General features: G+C 33.0%; 1 protein-coding gene across 4 annotated transcripts in view; it reads right to left on the bottom strand.

The window, feature by feature from the left end:
- Positions 1-18,130, bottom strand: part of LOC118201930 (uncharacterized) — a 155,857-nt gene that overhangs the window by 52,460 nt on the left and 85,267 nt on the right. For 3 of the 4 annotated variants that reach the window (XM_085825751.1, XM_085825750.1, XM_085825753.1), the window contains exons 3-5: positions 7,995-8,151; positions 7,801-7,854; positions 7,508-7,575 (exon numbers count right to left, since the gene is read on the bottom strand). In XM_085825751.1, the coding sequence (XP_085681877.1) occupies positions 7,508-7,575; positions 7,801-7,854; positions 7,995-8,151 (279 nt within the window). Of the gene's footprint in view, positions 1-7,507; positions 7,576-7,800; positions 7,855-7,994; positions 8,152-10,819; positions 10,968-18,130 lie in introns of those variants that run through there. The other variant, XM_035374087.2, reaches the window with a different exon arrangement.

The raw sequence follows: 18,130 nt of genomic DNA, 5'->3' as shown, positions 1-18,130 counted from the left end.
TCTCGGCGTTTCTTCAGTGTCGATAGTTTCTTTCGTACTAATATTTGACTAACTGCACTCACCTTATGATATTTATTCTTTAAACTGCTCCAAATTTCACATGCAGAAGATTCACTCGACATGGTCGCCAATATGGCATCATCTAGAAGGGTTAGCAGCAATTCGTAAACCTTTTTTGCATCTTTGATTTCAGCAACTTTCGTTTCATCCACTTCAACGTCTAAATATTTATCATGTTCTTTGGCCGCAAACACAGCTTCAACACGGCGCTTAAACAGAGAAAAGTTTTTACCGTTAAAAGGCTCAACACAATACTTTGTCTTCTCATCACGTGCTTCCATTTCAAATTTCACTTAACACGCGATTCCGTTCCAAACAAATATGTTCCACAAAACAAATATAAATGCTTCGCCTCTAGCGTGTTCAATATCAGAACCACGCTCTGTTATAAAGATTTAAAAAAGGTGAATCAGAGGCCGATGATAATTAAGTAGAGGCTTTATTGAATGATGGAATTTCACGCACATGGCATAGCACGTTTCTACATATCACACGATGACCAAGAACACTACAACTGTTGCCAGATCAACCTAAGCAAAAGTATAAAACAGTTACGGTTAAAATACATGACATTAAATCAGAAACCAGGAGTACATGTGATTATTCTCAACAATTGATTAATGTGTTTGTACTAATATTTCAAAGTTCTTTGAAGCACTTTTTGTATCCTGAAAATGCCAAATATTTCCATAAAAAAATAAGCAGGCATACAGAATAATTCATTTAATAGTTGATATAATCGCTTTTAACTTATTTCATGTCTAAATTTTCTACACAGAAATCCTCTGTCTAATTTTTAGTATCTTTCGGACGAAATTTTTCAAAGAGGAATGAATTAAAGTCTTGATTGCGAAAAACACATTTTTAAAGCTAAATGTATTCTAAGAAGTACAAAAAAATGTAAACAGGATTTTGTCCCCCCCTCCCAAATCAGACATTTAAACTATTCAAACCGTTCAGGAAAAGGAACATAAAAATTTTCTCTTTTTTATATATACTTTAATAAAAGGAAATGTGTTCCTTCTTTTTATAAGAAAAGGAACCCATTTTCCTTTCTAAACTTGAAAGTCGCCAACGCTTAAAAAATGATAAACTATGCCAAGGTTACGGCCGCCTTTTTAAAAAAAAAATGATTTACTACAGCACTTCGTGAATGCAGAATCCGTTCCTTTCGATTAGGTTCAATTGACGGATCTGACAACTCAATGCGCATGCGTGGTTAATGTTGGTGCAAATAGCTTAAGCGGCTAATCGCACCGGTTGTGCGAATAGCATCGGCCTCCTCCCACCGGGTTGAGTACCCCAATTCTATGGGAATTATGGGTCATGAAAACATTGCTCACACCATAATACCTTTGCCACCGGCTTGTGTTCATCCAACTGTGCATGCAGGAGCCAAGGTTTTGTTTGGAAATCGGCATATTAGCATATATCCGTTGATGTGATGGACCAGAAAACGTGATTCGTCGGACCATGCAACTTTATTCCATTCTTCTAATGTCCAATTCTGATGTTTTTTGGTAAATTGTAGATGCAGCTTGAATGACATGCCGTCAGTGCAGGGACATACTTCGGCTTCCAGCTGCATAGGCCCATACGCAGCAACGTACACTGCACCGTGTGTTGAGAAATGATGTCTGGTTCACCAATGTTGTAGCTCTTCAATCACGTTGAACAGTGCGTAGCAATCTCTGCTCTCCTCTGGAATCAATGTGCTGTCGACAACACACTGCTGGCAGGCGATTTGTCATTTCACCATCCATACATCAATTTTGATATGTGCTCACAGCAACTGTACGTTAACAGCCCACTAAACATGCCGTTTCTGATATTCATGTTCCCATTCGCTGAACCATAACAATTTGACCTTTATTGAAGTTTGATAAATCAGCTGCTTTTCCCATTATGTCGCTAATCGCGCTATGCTTGAAAAGACAATGCACAGCCACTTTATATTATCCAACATCAGCCGCACAAGTGCAGTGGTTTTGTTCCTGGGCAAGCCCATTTTTATACAGATGGAGGGTGGTCATAATAATGTAACAGCTCTTCGGTGTACATATCAATAGGCATAATGCAAATACAAGTTGTTCAAGAGTCAATCATATATATATTTTAAATAATGCTGCACTATTTTTACAAGCACACGTTTTAAATTAAAAAAAAAAAAACCACTGCAAATAAAATTTATACCACAAACAGCATAAAATTTACATACAGTGAAATCTGCAGAAAATTTCTTTGGTGGAAAGCTGTTTATGAAAACCCTTCAATTTTCAACTCAAGTTCTATATAACAAAATCTAGAGGTGACAAAAAAAATTTAAATTCTTATTATGATGCTAGCAAGATGAAAAAATTTCCAAATCTAATTTTTTTAGAGAACTTATTTTTGTGCAGGTTGTCAGTACTCAGCATACACATACAAAATGATTACAACTTAAATAAATGAAAAGCAAAGATTATATAATTATTTTGTTTAATACTGTGTGGCATATCGTTTTGAATCTGCTCATGAGGTACTGTACTATACTTGAAAAGCTTTTATTAAAAGCATTTAGCTCAATTCTTATTTGTTATTTTGGTCTTTCTTCTTATAAAGTATCATCAGGATATTTACATTATTACACTACAGAAAGCAAGAACCAGATAAAAATGGTTATGCCATTCAGGGGGTTAAATCCTGATGCATTTTAAATCGATACAAAAAAAAATTGACAAAATATATGCTTTTGCTCATATTTTCATACTGCTGGTTTGCAGGTGTGCATTTCTTATAATATCCTCACTATACAGAACAGGGTTTCTCAACCAAATGGAAATTCCTCCCTTCATATGTTCAGAGACGAACGCAGTCAGGCTTTTATTTACCTGTTACGTACCGTTATTTCCGGAAGAAACGCTGCTGCGTTTACCTGTTTAAAACTTAAATTTTCAGCGGGTGCGGCGTTTCTACCCATGCTGCGTTTAGGTGCACTAAAAATAAAATATTTCCTATGATGGTCATTGTACATAGTTTGGATGGCCTTGTCATTTTACATAGTTTGGATGGCCTTGTCATTGTACATAGACTGGTGCTGTTCCCACACAAAAGACCACTCAATTGCTTTTTGCTAACGTTATTTTGTTTACATTCTTCCCCTGAACGGACCTACATGCCTTATTCACCCTATACGGGATCTCAGAACAATAACATCCTTCCCCCTTTCAAATAAACATTCTCATCAGTTTAAATAATCTCCCTCCTCTGCCATTTGATGAATCCTCCAGAACCCATCCTCTCTCCCCCCCTGCATTTTCTGCGATTTTTTTTCAAAGGCAGACACGACTCCACCTGCCTCACAATAACGAACTCTGACGTATTTCCCCTTCAGCATGAATCGATTTTTCTTGGCATTCTGTCAGATACAGATCCCATCAGTTTGGGTACAAGTACTTGTTGGATAGTTTTTAAGTAACAAGGGAGCGGAAATTTTTTTAAAATGGCACCTAAACGGCACAGAAGCTATACTGCTGGTTTTAAGCTTAATGTAATTTCACGTGCTGAACAAATTGGAAATAGAGCAGCAGCTCAAGAGTTTGAAGTGGACGAGAGATGTATTCGACATTGGAGAACTTAAAAAGAACTTCTTAAAAACATGCTACAACAGAAACGAGCCAAAAGAAGTGGTACTGTAAGGTGGCCGAATCTAGAGGATGACCTTGCAAACTGGATAAAGGAGCAGTGAGGAAAGACAATGGCAATTTCGACTGCAAAAATTTGCTTACAAGCAAAATTTATAGCAAAACAAATGAACATAAATGGTTTCAAAGAAGGGCCTTGCTGGTGCAGCAGATTTATGAAAGAAAAAATATTTCTGTGCATAATAGAACAACAGTTCGGCAACAATTACCAATGGACTGGCAAGATAAAAAGGCACCTTTTCTAAAATATGTGACAGATATTATTGACAAAAAAAAACTTCTTCGGTCACAGATAATAAATATGGAGGAAACGCCGTTAGCTTTCGACTCTCCTGCAAATAGAACTGTTGACGAAACTGGTGCAAAAACTGTATCTGTGCTTTCGACGGAGCATGAAAGAACGTCATTTATATGTGTGTTAGCTTGTGCCGCAAACGGTGAAAAGCTAAAGCCGATGATCATTTTTAAACGAAAAAGTATTCCGAAGGGAGATTTTCCTAATGACGTAATTATTTGTGCAAACGAGAATGGCTGGATGTGCGAAACAATCATGCATTAGTGGCTACAAAAAGTTTGGCAGTGTCGTAAGCGATCTTTTTTCCAACCAAAAGGGTTATTGAGAATGGATTCCATGCGTGCTTATTTACTTGAATCAGTGGAGAACCAGATTGTCTACGTCAAAAACCAGATTGTCTACCAGATTGTCAAAAATTGTCTACGACCGTAGCAATAATTCCTGGTGGTTTGACAAAAATCTTACAACAATTAGATTTGTCAGGTAATAAATCCCTCAATGCTGAAGTCTGAAAGCGGTGGGAGTGTTGGATGAGTGAAGGATTGCATACGTATATCAAAAGTGGTTAAATGCGTGGAGCTTATGAAGAAGTTGCAAAGTGGGTAGGAAGTGCGTGGAAATCGCATCGTCAATAATAGCAGGGTTTAAAGAAGCTGAAATTATATCCTTAGATAAAGACACTGTAAACCAAGAGGATGAATGTGACGATCTGGAAGACTTAGATCAGGATTTACTAAATCTTTTATTTCAGATAGTGAAGAATCAGATTTTGACGGTTTCATACGATGTATAGTTTGCTGTAATTCCTTTTGTAAGTAAAATTTAAAATTTCCTTTTGTAATCCAAATTTAATATTTCGTTATTGCAACATTTTTTATAATATACTCTGAGTATTACAAATATGGACTTCTTTAGTGGCTAAACATAAATATATATGTGAACATAAATATATTTTCAACATTTCTTACCTTTAATTTATTTTTGAGTTATGGTTTCATTTCACGCATTTTTCTTAACTGATATGCCATATATCGGGACTTAGGTTGAGATTTTGCATCTATACAGCCCACGACGATGTTACGCGCAATCTAGTCTATTGCGGCATTTATGCCGATGCATCGTTTCTGTGTAATTTTAATTTTTTTTTTCCCAAAAATTTTCTCGAGTGCGCCGTTTACGCTGATGCGGCCTTTCTTCCGAAAATTACGGTACTTAATTTTAGTTTATGAATATAAAAAACTATTCTTATTCAATGTTTGGTATTTAACAACATTTTCTATACTTTTTCCTGCTTGATTTATAAAACATGTTAGAAAACAAAACAGTCTAAAATGTAGAAAACAGTCTAAATCTAAATGAATTTATATATGCATTTCTCAAATTTTCGAAAAGAAGGGAGGAATGATTTTCCAGCAGTAGTGAAAAGGGGTATATGGGACAGAAAAGGCTAAAAATCACAGGGATAGAATCATTTCACACTGCTTAATTCCTATCCCTCTATTAGCAACAAAAATAAAAAATGAAACTAGAAGTGCATTTTCTGACATTTTCCATGTATATTTCTTGATAGTTTCTCCTAATATTTCAGTGTTAAAATAGGGTATTTGCATAACTACAGTGTTTTGCTTACCTCATTTTTTTTAATATCTAATGCATATGGATGTTTTATATGGAAATTTTTTCCATGAAAATTTATTAATTTTCTAAAAAATTTTAAATGAAAATTTTTTTGTCTTTTCATGATGGTAATATTGCAGGAGCAGGGTTTGATAACAGGAGAGTGCACCATCAACTGAGAAATGTCTGCAGTGCCTCTAGTGACTGATAAAGAACTTAGGATCCTATAAATGTTCATGTTCAGTACTGACTATATATATATATATAAACATAGAATTTTCAAATACAAATTTAAAAGTATGTTTAAGAATTTAGGTGGCTACTTTACGCCAGGAGACCACATTGTGGTGCCCATGATGCAATTTTAAAGTGCCCATCATTCAGCTATCTAAATTATAAATTTTAGATATTTGGACAATAAACACAAAATCATCTTTAGCATGAGTTCGGATATCTTAATTGAAAATGAATAATTTTAGTAAAAATTCTTATTTTATCTTCAACATTTTAGAAAATGTACTAAATGGGTGATTAAAACTTTTGACAAAAATAAATAAATAAATAAATTTTGCTGACATCTAGATAACACTACATGAGTAGATGAATTAACTCTCAACTGCTTAAAACATCTGATTCTGCATACAATACACCAGAGTTGGCCAAACTTCATATCAGTAAGAGCCGTACGTTTGAATTCAGGAATGTTCGAGAGCTGCATCTAGATTTTCTAAAAGCCACAAGTTCATATTTACATCATTATAGAAGTAGTGTAGGAGGTTTTAAATAGAAAGAAATCCCTGATAACTTTGTAAGAAGAGTCTAAACTAATTAATTACTTCTTTTTGAACACAGAATAGTTTTAGTTTACCATATTTCAAACATATATTTTATATGCACGAGCCGCATAAATTGCCTGCGAGAGCCATATCAGGCTCACGAGCTTTCATGTCAGTAAGAGCTTCATGTCACTTTGGCCACCCCTGCAATACACTCTTTTTTGTCCCCATAATATTTCTATACTCTAAGCTACAGTGGAAGAAAACCATTTTTAGAGAATATGCTTATGCTATTCAACTACAATTTTTAGAAAATATGCTTATGCTATTCAACTACAATTTTTAGAGAATATGCTTATGCTATTCAACTATAAGGATGGCTAAAAAATGTAATGTAGAGAGACATTTCATCGCTACTACGGTACCCCTTGAACCACTAATGGTGTCTTCTGAACTCTTGCATTTCTGAAACATGTCCTCTAGTAAAAAAAGTTGATGACTCTCGCCCTATATTATATTGGAAGACTGTTTTAACTCAAAAATATCTTAAAACTAAAGTTATACAATTATTGTGTTTTAAAATAAGAAATTATCCGAAAACTTCACAAAAAGGATCTTTCACTTTTTTTAGGAATGAGTTTATTCAAAACTTCTTGAGTATGCTAAATATAACACATCCTAACTGGATCTTGTAAGTCCCATGGAAAATTACTTTCATTGCAGTAAATTGTCATGTGAAAAAAACTGTTTTCCAATAATAGATTAATTGCTTGTTTATAAACAAATTAACAAAAAAAAAATTTACATTTTAGATAACAACTATGAGAATTTCTTCAAACCTTATGCATGGATTATGCTATATGGAATGCATCGACTATTTATTTTTGTTACAGATGCCAAATAATATCACACTCTTATTTTAGTTAAAAATTATTAGCACTATGGACCCCACAAAAATGCTGCTGAGTTGGAAGTAATAGCATTAAATTTATGGGAATTAGAACTTTAAGCTCATAAGATATTTGTTTGATTATTAATATCATATCTGAATATTAGTTTAAAAATCATTATCTTACACTTTGATCTGCATCAGTGTCATTTAAAAATAATGAATCCTTAGAAGTATCTTCACATTCTGCTGCACCTATAATGTATGAAAGTTATGTAAACAATTTCTATAAATCATTTAAATTTTTGAAAATGAAAAATGTTTAAATGAAAACTGAAAATTTAAAAAATGAAAATATGTTTTAAAAATAGTTCTTTGCTTAGAGAATTATGAACTTAATAAGCACTTTGAATACTATAAAGTTTCTGAAGTTAGAGAACAAAACTTTTTTTAAGTACAATGTTTCACATTTCTGCTTACCCTTTTTTTCATACAAATTACAAAATAGCTCTTCCATATAAATTACATTTTCACCTGAAATGTAAAAAATAAAATAAAATTATTATCTGAAAATAAACAAAGATGGTCATCTGATTTAATGAATAAAAAAAGCCGAGTAGTTCCTCTTTTATTTTTTTAAATTTTATCTAAAATTGTAAATAATTATAATTTACCTAATCGGAAGATTTTTGTACATTTATCATCAGATTTCAATTTTATAATATGTTTCATCCGAATAAACTTGTACAACACTGATCTAAATCTTTGTTTGCTCTTTGTGTAATACTCCTTATCTTCTGGCTTATAATGTCCTTTTTTCTTATCCCACTCCTGAAAACACACAATATTATTAGTATTATATATCACAATGTTATATGCAATTACACGACATGTCATTAGCTAGCATTTGAAATGTCACTTTGTCTTCTCATCTCATCAAAAAATTATCCACGTTTGTTCGTATTTTTAAATGTTTATTACACACACCAAACTACACACTAGATCACTAAAACTACACTACTAAAATAGGTACATTAATTAATAAAGGTTTATTTCATGTTCATTAACAGCTCTCATGAGCCTTCCTTTTTTCTGACCCCTTTCTAGGACTCCCTCCTTGAAAACTCTAGAAACTTCGGCGCCTTTCAGACTGAGAGCTAGTGCCAGTCTGAACAACGTATCGGCACTGTTCAAAAGCACTTCGGCAATGCAAAATCATACTTTCATTCTGTAATGCTAGAAACCGTAGCCTAGAAGACTGTGTTGCATTCTTTGTAATGAAAATTAACAAACTGTGATCAGTAAGTCTTAGGAGGAACATTTCTTGAGATTTACTGGAAACTTTTGTTCTAACAATTAAAAAAAATGGTATTGAGATTTACTAAATGTTCATTCCAGCTCTTTGAATAAACTGTTATGTCATTGATACAGGCTCGAGCAAAATCTTTGCAGTCCGCAAGTGCTTAGTTTATTACTCTCTGAAATGTTGCAGCAGCATTGCTAGGCCCGAAAGGCATGTCTCTACATCAGTACTGAGCTCGACATGCCTTGAAACATCTAATTCTTGACTTTCTCTTTCCAATGGCATGAATCATTATCCCTTGAGCAAATAAATGGTTGATATCATATTGACTTTCTTGATATGAAGTAAGAGTTCTTTGGGATTTTCCATAACGAAAATCATCTGGTTTCGTCACTGCATTAAGGGATCTAAAGTCAATGCGTAGGCAAAGAGTACCACCTTTCTACATAACACAGTAAGAAATTTCTGCATTGGTTTCTTTGATCAGTTTCACTGCTAATACTCCTTTGATTTCTTTGTCTACTTGGGGCTTCAATGCTTCCAGTATTCGATAAATGTTTGGCTTCTTTTGTTCAGTGTCATTTAATTTTATTTTATGTTTTCCTACTTTGGCAATTTGTACCTCATTTATAAATAAGTTGTCATATTTTCTCAACAAGTTCATGATGTCATTCCTTGTATCATCATCTAAATGGCTTAATGGTTTTTTAAATCTACCTCACAAAGATAAAAATGATTTGACTTGTCATTCAAACTGAATGTGGGATGGACTTCTCCTATTTCCTCTTCATTCTCAAATATTACACATACTGCCTATAATGCTGGATTAAATTTCCTGATTTCCACCATGGAGGTAGGAAAGGGAGGAGGGGCCATTCCGCGCTAGAAGTGAAGCACTGCTTTGAAGCTTGGGTCACCAGACGGGGTGTTCTTTGTTTACATTCAGAAGCTCGCTTGGTTGATCTTTACATTATGGTAACTTGGCGTTTTTTTGGCGAAAATTTGGCGACCAACTCTCCTACAGCAACCCTCTATTTTTTTTTCCCCGCCGCCATTTTGTCTTCACGAAGTAAAGACATGTTTCTTTTCTTTTTATCTATTGAACACTTCTTCCAACAATCTACTAGCCGAATTACACTTATGCTAGAAATTTTATCTAACAAAACTGCTTAATCATGACAAATATTCACTGCAAAATTGGGAAAAAGTGCACAATACCATACTCCTTACGCGTTTTTCAAAATAACACATACACATAAATCATGTACACGCCGACTTATTTTTACTTAAAAAAACATCCCAGAATTGCACAAAAATGGCATTGGGCACACTCTTCACTATATCCATGTACATTGCTTTTTTCTCATAAATTAGAAAAATTTCACGAAAATACATGACAATTTTCTCAATCTTTAAACCCGGTAAAAAGAACATATAAGAAATTACCTGATCGCGAAAAAGTATTTATCTTTCCAAATATGAACATTTCCACATATAAAATAAATAAAATATCCAAAAACTTTTACCTCTAAATCATCTATTACATTATACACGTCACCAACGAATTCATACCGCAAGCATTACAAATACTTAGTATCAAATATTTAAATTATTTCCATGCACGTTTACTTCAACTTAAACGTATACTACCAAATTCCTACAAACATAAAATTCACAAAATAACTATCATTTAATTAAAATATCACTAAACCATGTACACTCCGACTTATTTTTACTTAAAAAAACATCCCAGAATTGCACAAAAATCGCATTGCGCACACCCTTTACTATATCCATGTACACTGCTTTTTTCTCATAAATTAGAAAAATTTCACGAAAATACATGACAATTTTCTCAATCTTTAAACCCGGTAAAAAGAACATATATGAAATTACCTGATCGCGAAAAAGTAATGAACATTTCCACATATAAAATAAATAAAATATCCAAAAACTTTTACCTCTAAATCATCTATTACATTATACACGTCACCAACGAATTCATACTGCAACCATTACAAATACTTATTGTCAGATATTTAAATTATTTCCATGCACGTTTACTTCAACTAAAACGTATACCAAATTCCTACAAACGTAAAATTCACAAAATAACTATCATTTAATTAAAATATAATTAAATTTAAAAACACTACTTAAAATATAAATGAGCACATACATTAAATTAATACATACATAAATACCCATTTCGAATTCACTTTAGTAACGGCCATGGGATCCAAAAATTCACGAACACTGTTTCACACAACACAGAATAAAGACAAATACAAAATTTCCAGATTTTTTCCCGATTTCCCCCCTTTTCCGATTAAAGAACCGTAATTCGTCCATTAATATCACATGACATATCCCATGATCTCTCATTTCCCTCACACAAAATAATGCGTAATCGGAACTTAGTACTGCTCACATTATTGCCAAAGTGCCAGGTAAGTAACCTTTATCGCCTCCAAAATGTCGCCAAACTACCAGTTACCATATTGTAAAGATCAACCGCTCGCTTGACAAGATTCTGATAGTATTTCGACACACGACAGTTCCATAGAAATCGAAAAAGGGACACTCTCGCATGAAAGAAACATTCATAGTGTGATGGATAATAGCAATTTGTATAGTTTACTGACATTTACGCAAAAATCACATCTTGGTTATTTTTCGATAACTAACAACAGCGATTTTGATTATGAATTTGTTTTATAAAATTCTAAGCTGTTGCACTACAAAAATATAGATTTTAAGAAAATTGCTAAAAGAGATCTGCCAAAATTTATTTTCTAGAAGATTTGAAAAGTTTGAAACTTGATGGCTAAATGTAAATATAAAATTATGTATGTTAAAATATTTGTAATTAGGCACATAGGTCAGATTAAGTTTTTATTAAATAGAGTAACGCATGCAAGGTCTATCTGCCTAAAGAGAGAGATGCCATCGTGGAGGAATTTTGAAGAAAATCTGACCTTTGAGTGGGTATTAAAAATAATACTTATAATTTTCATTCAAATTATATTCATATATATTTTTTATGTAAAACTTTCGGGTGTATGCTAAATTAGTGTAAATTACTTTACACGAAAAATATAGTGAATGCACAGAAATTAAAGATTTGCACATGCCGGAAATGATAAATAGGAAATATGTACGGATATTTATGCATGTGCTTGCAAAAAGCATGTATCTGCCTTTGACAAAATACTTAAATATTCATTAAATTATTTATAAATGTATTTGAAATGAAGAATTTATTCACTTATAAACAACTGTGAAAGTACTGTGAAGAAATCTAATGATTAAATGTATCTAATTTATAATGATTATAAATGTTATCTAAATATATAATAACCTTAATATTGAATTGTAAACATGAATTGAAATCCTGTTGACAAATACGTTATAAAACTATTTAAGCAAGAATTGTTCGTATTGGAAAGCAATCTGTTAAAAGGTATTGTAAAGCAAATGCTATGAGATTCGCACTTAAGAACGTAATAAAGAGTTTTGGAATATGTATTGTTGAAATGAAGGGTAAAAAAAAAAAAAAAAAAAAAAAAAAAAAAAAAAAAAAAAAATCTGATAAGTATAATTAAAACAATTATTCCCTTTACATCATTTTATAATAACTCAGTTACAAGTTTTAAAAAATACTTTAAAAAAAAAAAAAAAAACACTTATTTTATTCCCTTTCAGAAATGTTCAGAGAAAGTCAAATACTATTTAATACCTATTTAATTATTAGGAATTAGCGAAATACTTATTTAAAGTATTTCGCTAATTCCTAATAATTCTCTAATTTAAAATGAACCGAATAGAGCATTAATTATAAATTGACTTACATTTTTCGATTTAAAAGATGCCTCAGAAGCCAAAAAATCATGTCATATTTAAGGAAGTATTTTAGGAAGAAGCTCTATAAATAGAAAAGAAATAATGCATAATTTTAATATTAATAATACAATAAACTTTGATCTTAATTTTTGTACCTTAACCGAGTAAAATCGAATTACCTTAATTTTTTTCTAATGTAATTAACGAAAACTTGTGAAAATATTTCATTCATTTAAACCATTCTGAGAAAACTGTCCTGTGAAAAGTATAGCATTTAATTCCGTTCAGAATGAAATGTTGTTTTCACATACTTAGGACTCTGAAGTGTTGTAGAAAAAGAAAATATATACATTTATATGCATATTTGCGACGTAATTACAAAATATTTACACCCGAACGCGTCAAATCCCATAGAACTCAATGGTAAATGACCCAATGTTTTGGTCACCACGTAGGGATCGCCGGTGCTTCAGAGCAGGGTACGGAGAAACTTGTTTAGGGCGACTCCATCTTACTTCCTACCTCCATGATTTCCACTACGCACCCTTCTTATTGTACAATCTGTCAATTTTACTCTATAAAAATCTGGATTTCAATGAGCTACTATTTCTGTGAGTCCTGCCCATCTAGCATATAATTACTCAATTACTTTGTTACTAGAATCTGGAATAAGTATATATACACTTGATCTTGCGGGTTGAATTCTTTATATGTAGCTCTTCGATTAGCATATCTTGTATATATGTATAGCTAATCTTGTATATAACCAAAAGTTATATATTGCTTACATTCTGCTCTCATAGATGCTTGCTCTGCTGCTTTTTCTAAATTCACTTTTAGCCCCTGTTGCACTCAACAGCATTTTTACCCAATTTTATTAGTGGAATTTTCCCTGACCACAGCGCCGGATTTAGCATTTTTCCTAGGCGGGGCAAAAACTTAAAATTGCCGCCCTTACCCATCTTTAAATTTCTGTAACAACTTTTAGTTTCTTAAATAAACACAGAAATAGGTAATTATTTGAGATAAAATGTAAAATCCCTTTTATAGTAAGAAATTCCTTATGCACCATTTTTGTTCTAAAAGAAATACACATTACAAATGGTTTAGTTTCTTTACTTATGGCAAAGCATAAATGGTTTAGTTTCTTTACTTATGGCAAAGCGTAAGAGAGCTAGCTACCTGCTTAAGAGGGAAGATGTCTTCTGAGGTCTATCTAAGAGTATTGGCTCATATGCAAGTTACGCATGAGCGAAACGGTGGAAACACCCTGCATGGGCCAGCTAATTCGCTTGATTCTAACTCCCGACCGAACTACCAGTGTTAAGACTTTACATCTCAGCCCCTGGTGGCCAAACATACATACCAAAAGTTACATAATTAAAAACGCGTGCAAACCCTCTTAATGCAGTTACTTCTCCGGTGCACTGAAATAACCAAATTCACATTTTCCCTGAAATGGGGAATTTTTTTCAATATTTGCAACAATACCTATTCACACTAATAAATGATGCTAATAGAAAACGATTCAGCACTAAATACTAAAATAGTTCAGCACAGCACAAAAATGGGAATCAGTCATTACTAAATAATAAAAAAAATTCATTTAAACTAATATAAGCAAATTACAAATCACTAATACAATGGATTGAATAATTTTGTATTAAGTTCTCGATACTAACAGTAACTTTAACCTAGCACATTAAATATTCATTTCACAATAACGCCTTCATGTAGCCTTCTCAAGAACTCTACTATCGTCCTTACAAAGCCCTATAACATAATAAATATTTACATATTCATGCAAAAGACTATTTTTGTACTGTAATAATCATTTTTTCTGAAATACGCAATTTTGCAATATTTGCAACAATAACTAGCTCCAGATGGAGTGTTTTTTGTTTACATTTAGAACCTCTCTTGACAGCGCAGTGATAGTATTTCGACACACGATACTTCCATACAAATCGAAAAATGGGACACTTCCGCATAAAAGAAACATTCATTGTGTGATGGATAACAGCAATTTGTATAGTTATGCTTATACAAAATGTTATTTTTAAAGAAGATTTTAGCAAAAATGTTACGCTTAAAGAATGAAAAATACCTTATGGTACCTTTAAAATTTATATACGTCTTTCGATACCCTTGATTATGCACTCATAATAAAAATAATCTTTAGTTACAAACAATAGATTACATAAGTTAGGACAATAGATGAGCTGATTAATTACGTAACTAACTTTCATATATATAACAACAATACGGGCTACTGCTGAAAGGAAAAGGTTAGTATTTGTACTTCTTTTCATAATTCTTATTTCAATAATAATTTTATGCTCTTACCTAACGCTCTTAAAATATTACGGAATTAAAATTTTACTCTGCGAGCCTTTTGTTCTGAAAATACAACTATGCCATCGTCATAATTAACTTGATGTACTGTTTGATTTTCTGTTGCGAGACTTGATAAACGCTCCTGGCTCATCGACGATCTCAAATAGTTTTTAATAAGTTTTAATTTGCTAAAATGTGGCTTGCGGATGTAGTTCGAAGCATAGAGTAAATCTGCAGGGCAATACAAATCTTGTGAAAGGCATTCTGAAAATCATAGGTGTAGATCTGTTGCAAGAGAAAATGCTCTAGCCTTTTTAATGTCGACGAATAACACTGGGGCTTGTTTTTTAAAAACGGCAAGTTTCTGACAGAACTCAAATGCGTTTAGAGATCTCGCTCATATTTTCGTGCAAGATCTGCTCCATTCTTTTGCAGGTCTTCAGTTGACATATTCAATATTTCACGACCACTAAGAAATGGAAATTTGAATTTAGTGTAATAGCCCTGTTTTATTATCAGCCTTTTCTTTGTTTTAATTTCTGATAAGATTCGATCAAATACAATTTTCATTGCATTAGAAAGTAGCTGAACACGATGAAATGTTCGTGATTCATCCTCGCACAATTCATCAAATTCCTTTTTGCATTTTAGAATTCGTTATTTGTCAGAATAGGTTCAACCTCAATTTTTCTAAATTCTTTTATCCAATATTCCGCAAGAATTTCTCTCATTTTTTGCAAAGTTTTGGTCAGACCTTCCATTAATGCGACGGCATGCGCAAGAATAATATCTTCCACTTGAATTTCAAAATTCATTCGATTGATTTCTCGAAGAATATTAGCCCAAATTGTCAGGCTGATAATAAATTCAAAATTTTTTACAACATGTAGCAGATGTCCTGCTTCGTACTATGATAGATAATTAATTTTGAAATGGTAATAGTGTACTTTGAAAGATAATTCATTTCTTTCAAGGATTTTATTACTTCTGGTAAATTCGTTAGAAGGGCTTTCACAGCCACATATTTTGACGACCATTTCGTCTGACTGCTTCCTTTTGAGTTGGTTTTTGTACATCTTTTCGTAATATCCAATCGAATAGTGAATCCGACAAAAAAAAAGCTAATCTTCTGGATAATTCCAAAGAAGTTAACTGCTTCGGGGCAAGACGAGGCAGAAAGCACACAGACAAGATTAAAAAAGTGAGCGAAACACAGCACATATTTCGGCCAGCTTATTCATTTCTGTAATCCTGGCTTGTACTCCAGGATCTAATATGGCCGGTAAGTACAGGCCATGTTAGATCCGTAATCCTCAAATTGACCACGGCATTTTCAATATCCAAACCATCAAGTGTCAGTTTTCCCACAATCCGTTGAGAAATACATTCTCCTGTCTTTACACCAATTTCTATGAAATCAATACACATCCCCACATATTTTTTACGTATTGAATCACCTGGCTCATTTGTTCTGCATGTGACACATCTGGAATGCAATCGAAAATTATTGTGTAATATTTGGCTTCTTTAATATCATATAAAATGTTATTGCGAACTGTTTTCGTCATTACATCAGTAATTTCATTTTGATTTTACTTGTTAAATATGATACTTGTCCCTTCTTTAGGTATTCTAACTGGTACTTAAGAATTATGTTTGACTAGCAGAGTCATTAAATTAAAAAAATTGCCTTGACTAGGGCGAGGACACTTTGTGAGCAGACTGCCAAGGGTTTCATCAGACCCACGGAAACAAAGACAGTTTGTTGAAAGATACAATACAGCATCCATACTCACCTGTAGGATCTTTCTCCATTTTTCTTTCTCTGTGTGAATTAGTCTCTTAATGTCATGATGCCTCGACACTATTTCATTTGTTGTAGTCTTTCCACCACTTAATCATGCACTCTCTGTAGTATTTCAGATATTTCGTGCTCAGTTAACCTTTCTAAAGCTTTTTTCCAATTAGTGAATCCTGTAGTACACAATGCTGATCTAGCGGCAGTGGCATGTTTCTGATAAATCTCACAGGGTGTACAAAAAAAGCATTTTTAGTTTTAGAATATATAATCCAAGATCTTTTTTTAAGCCTTTCATTATTTGCTAATGTTCTGTGCCACAATGAAGATGTCAAATGTCTTTCATCAAGTTCAGTGTACCTAAAGTCTACGTTGTTGGATATTTTTCGGCTAATAATACAGTTTGACTGCTAAGAAAGATCATTGCTGATCGTTCATTTTTTCTGTGATTAACTATCTGGGTTCAACAAATCAAAAGATTTTAAGTCTTCTTTCTGTTGCCCACACTCACCTAAATGAGAAAATACTTTATATCCTAATTTCATATCCTCTAGATGTTAGTTTGAGGTCTATGAAGAAAGTTGTTCTCTCAGTTGCTGAAATGAAGTCTGTTTCAGGATGATAAATGAAAATTCCTCATCTTGGTCATGCAAGCAAGAAATATCAATATCGTTTAGAATCTCGGCACCATCGGAATTTGCGACAGGATCTGACGGTTCATCTTTCCATGAAACCATTTTTCATTTTAGCTACAATTGTAACGCTTTCCTAACACCCAATTTTCTCTGTTCAGTCTTATCTCTTGCTCTGGTTCTATATTCTGTCCCTGAGAGTTTTTTCCTAGACCCTCTCATGATTTTTTGCACCCTAAATAATATATAATATAACTTGCCTTACTTAATAAGCTAAAAATTGACATAATTACATTCAACAGTATTAGGGCCGCTTCACGGATGTACCCGTTAACTAAGTGGTTGAGTCTCGCTAAATATAGTGAGGAATACTAGAAGCAGGCATATTAAAAGAAAATAAGACAAAAAAAAATCTAAAAAAACTTAAAAAACTATTAAAAGAAATTTAACCCATTTTTAAAACCTAGGTTGCTGACTGGCTGCAAAAAATCAAAATGCCTTACTTCATTTCTGTTGTATATTCTCGACGTACATTAATTTGAATTATTTCATTGGTCCAAGGTTAATTTGTATTGGGTGTTAGGAAAGCGTTACAATTTCTCCATTTAATTTCGCAAGAGGCGTTGGTATAAAAACAAGGCGCCTCTATACTATCGTTCTGTTTTTGATTTGAATATTCCTACCAGGAGAGAGGACAGCAGACTCTATGCAAAGAAGTTGAAGGGAATGATATATAGATTCTTTGCTCTAGGCATCACTTACACGGACCAAAGACCAAGGCGTTTACGGAGTACCTTTGTAATAAAATTACATGTTGGGTTGGCAGAAGGACAGGGTCCTTTGACTTTTTCAGTGACGCCTGGAGTTCCTCTATTGTCCTTTCTCTGATCTTATCTT

The sequence above is a fragment of the Stegodyphus dumicola genome, chromosome 10, assembly GCF_044657685.1.
Source record: "Stegodyphus dumicola isolate Sdum_Otavi_A_Nest chromosome 10, ASM4465768v1".
Taxonomy (NCBI): domain Eukaryota; kingdom Metazoa; phylum Arthropoda; class Arachnida; order Araneae; family Eresidae; genus Stegodyphus; species Stegodyphus dumicola.
The sequence above is the reverse complement of the archived record's forward strand: the minus strand, read 5'-3'. Positions and strand labels throughout refer to the sequence as shown.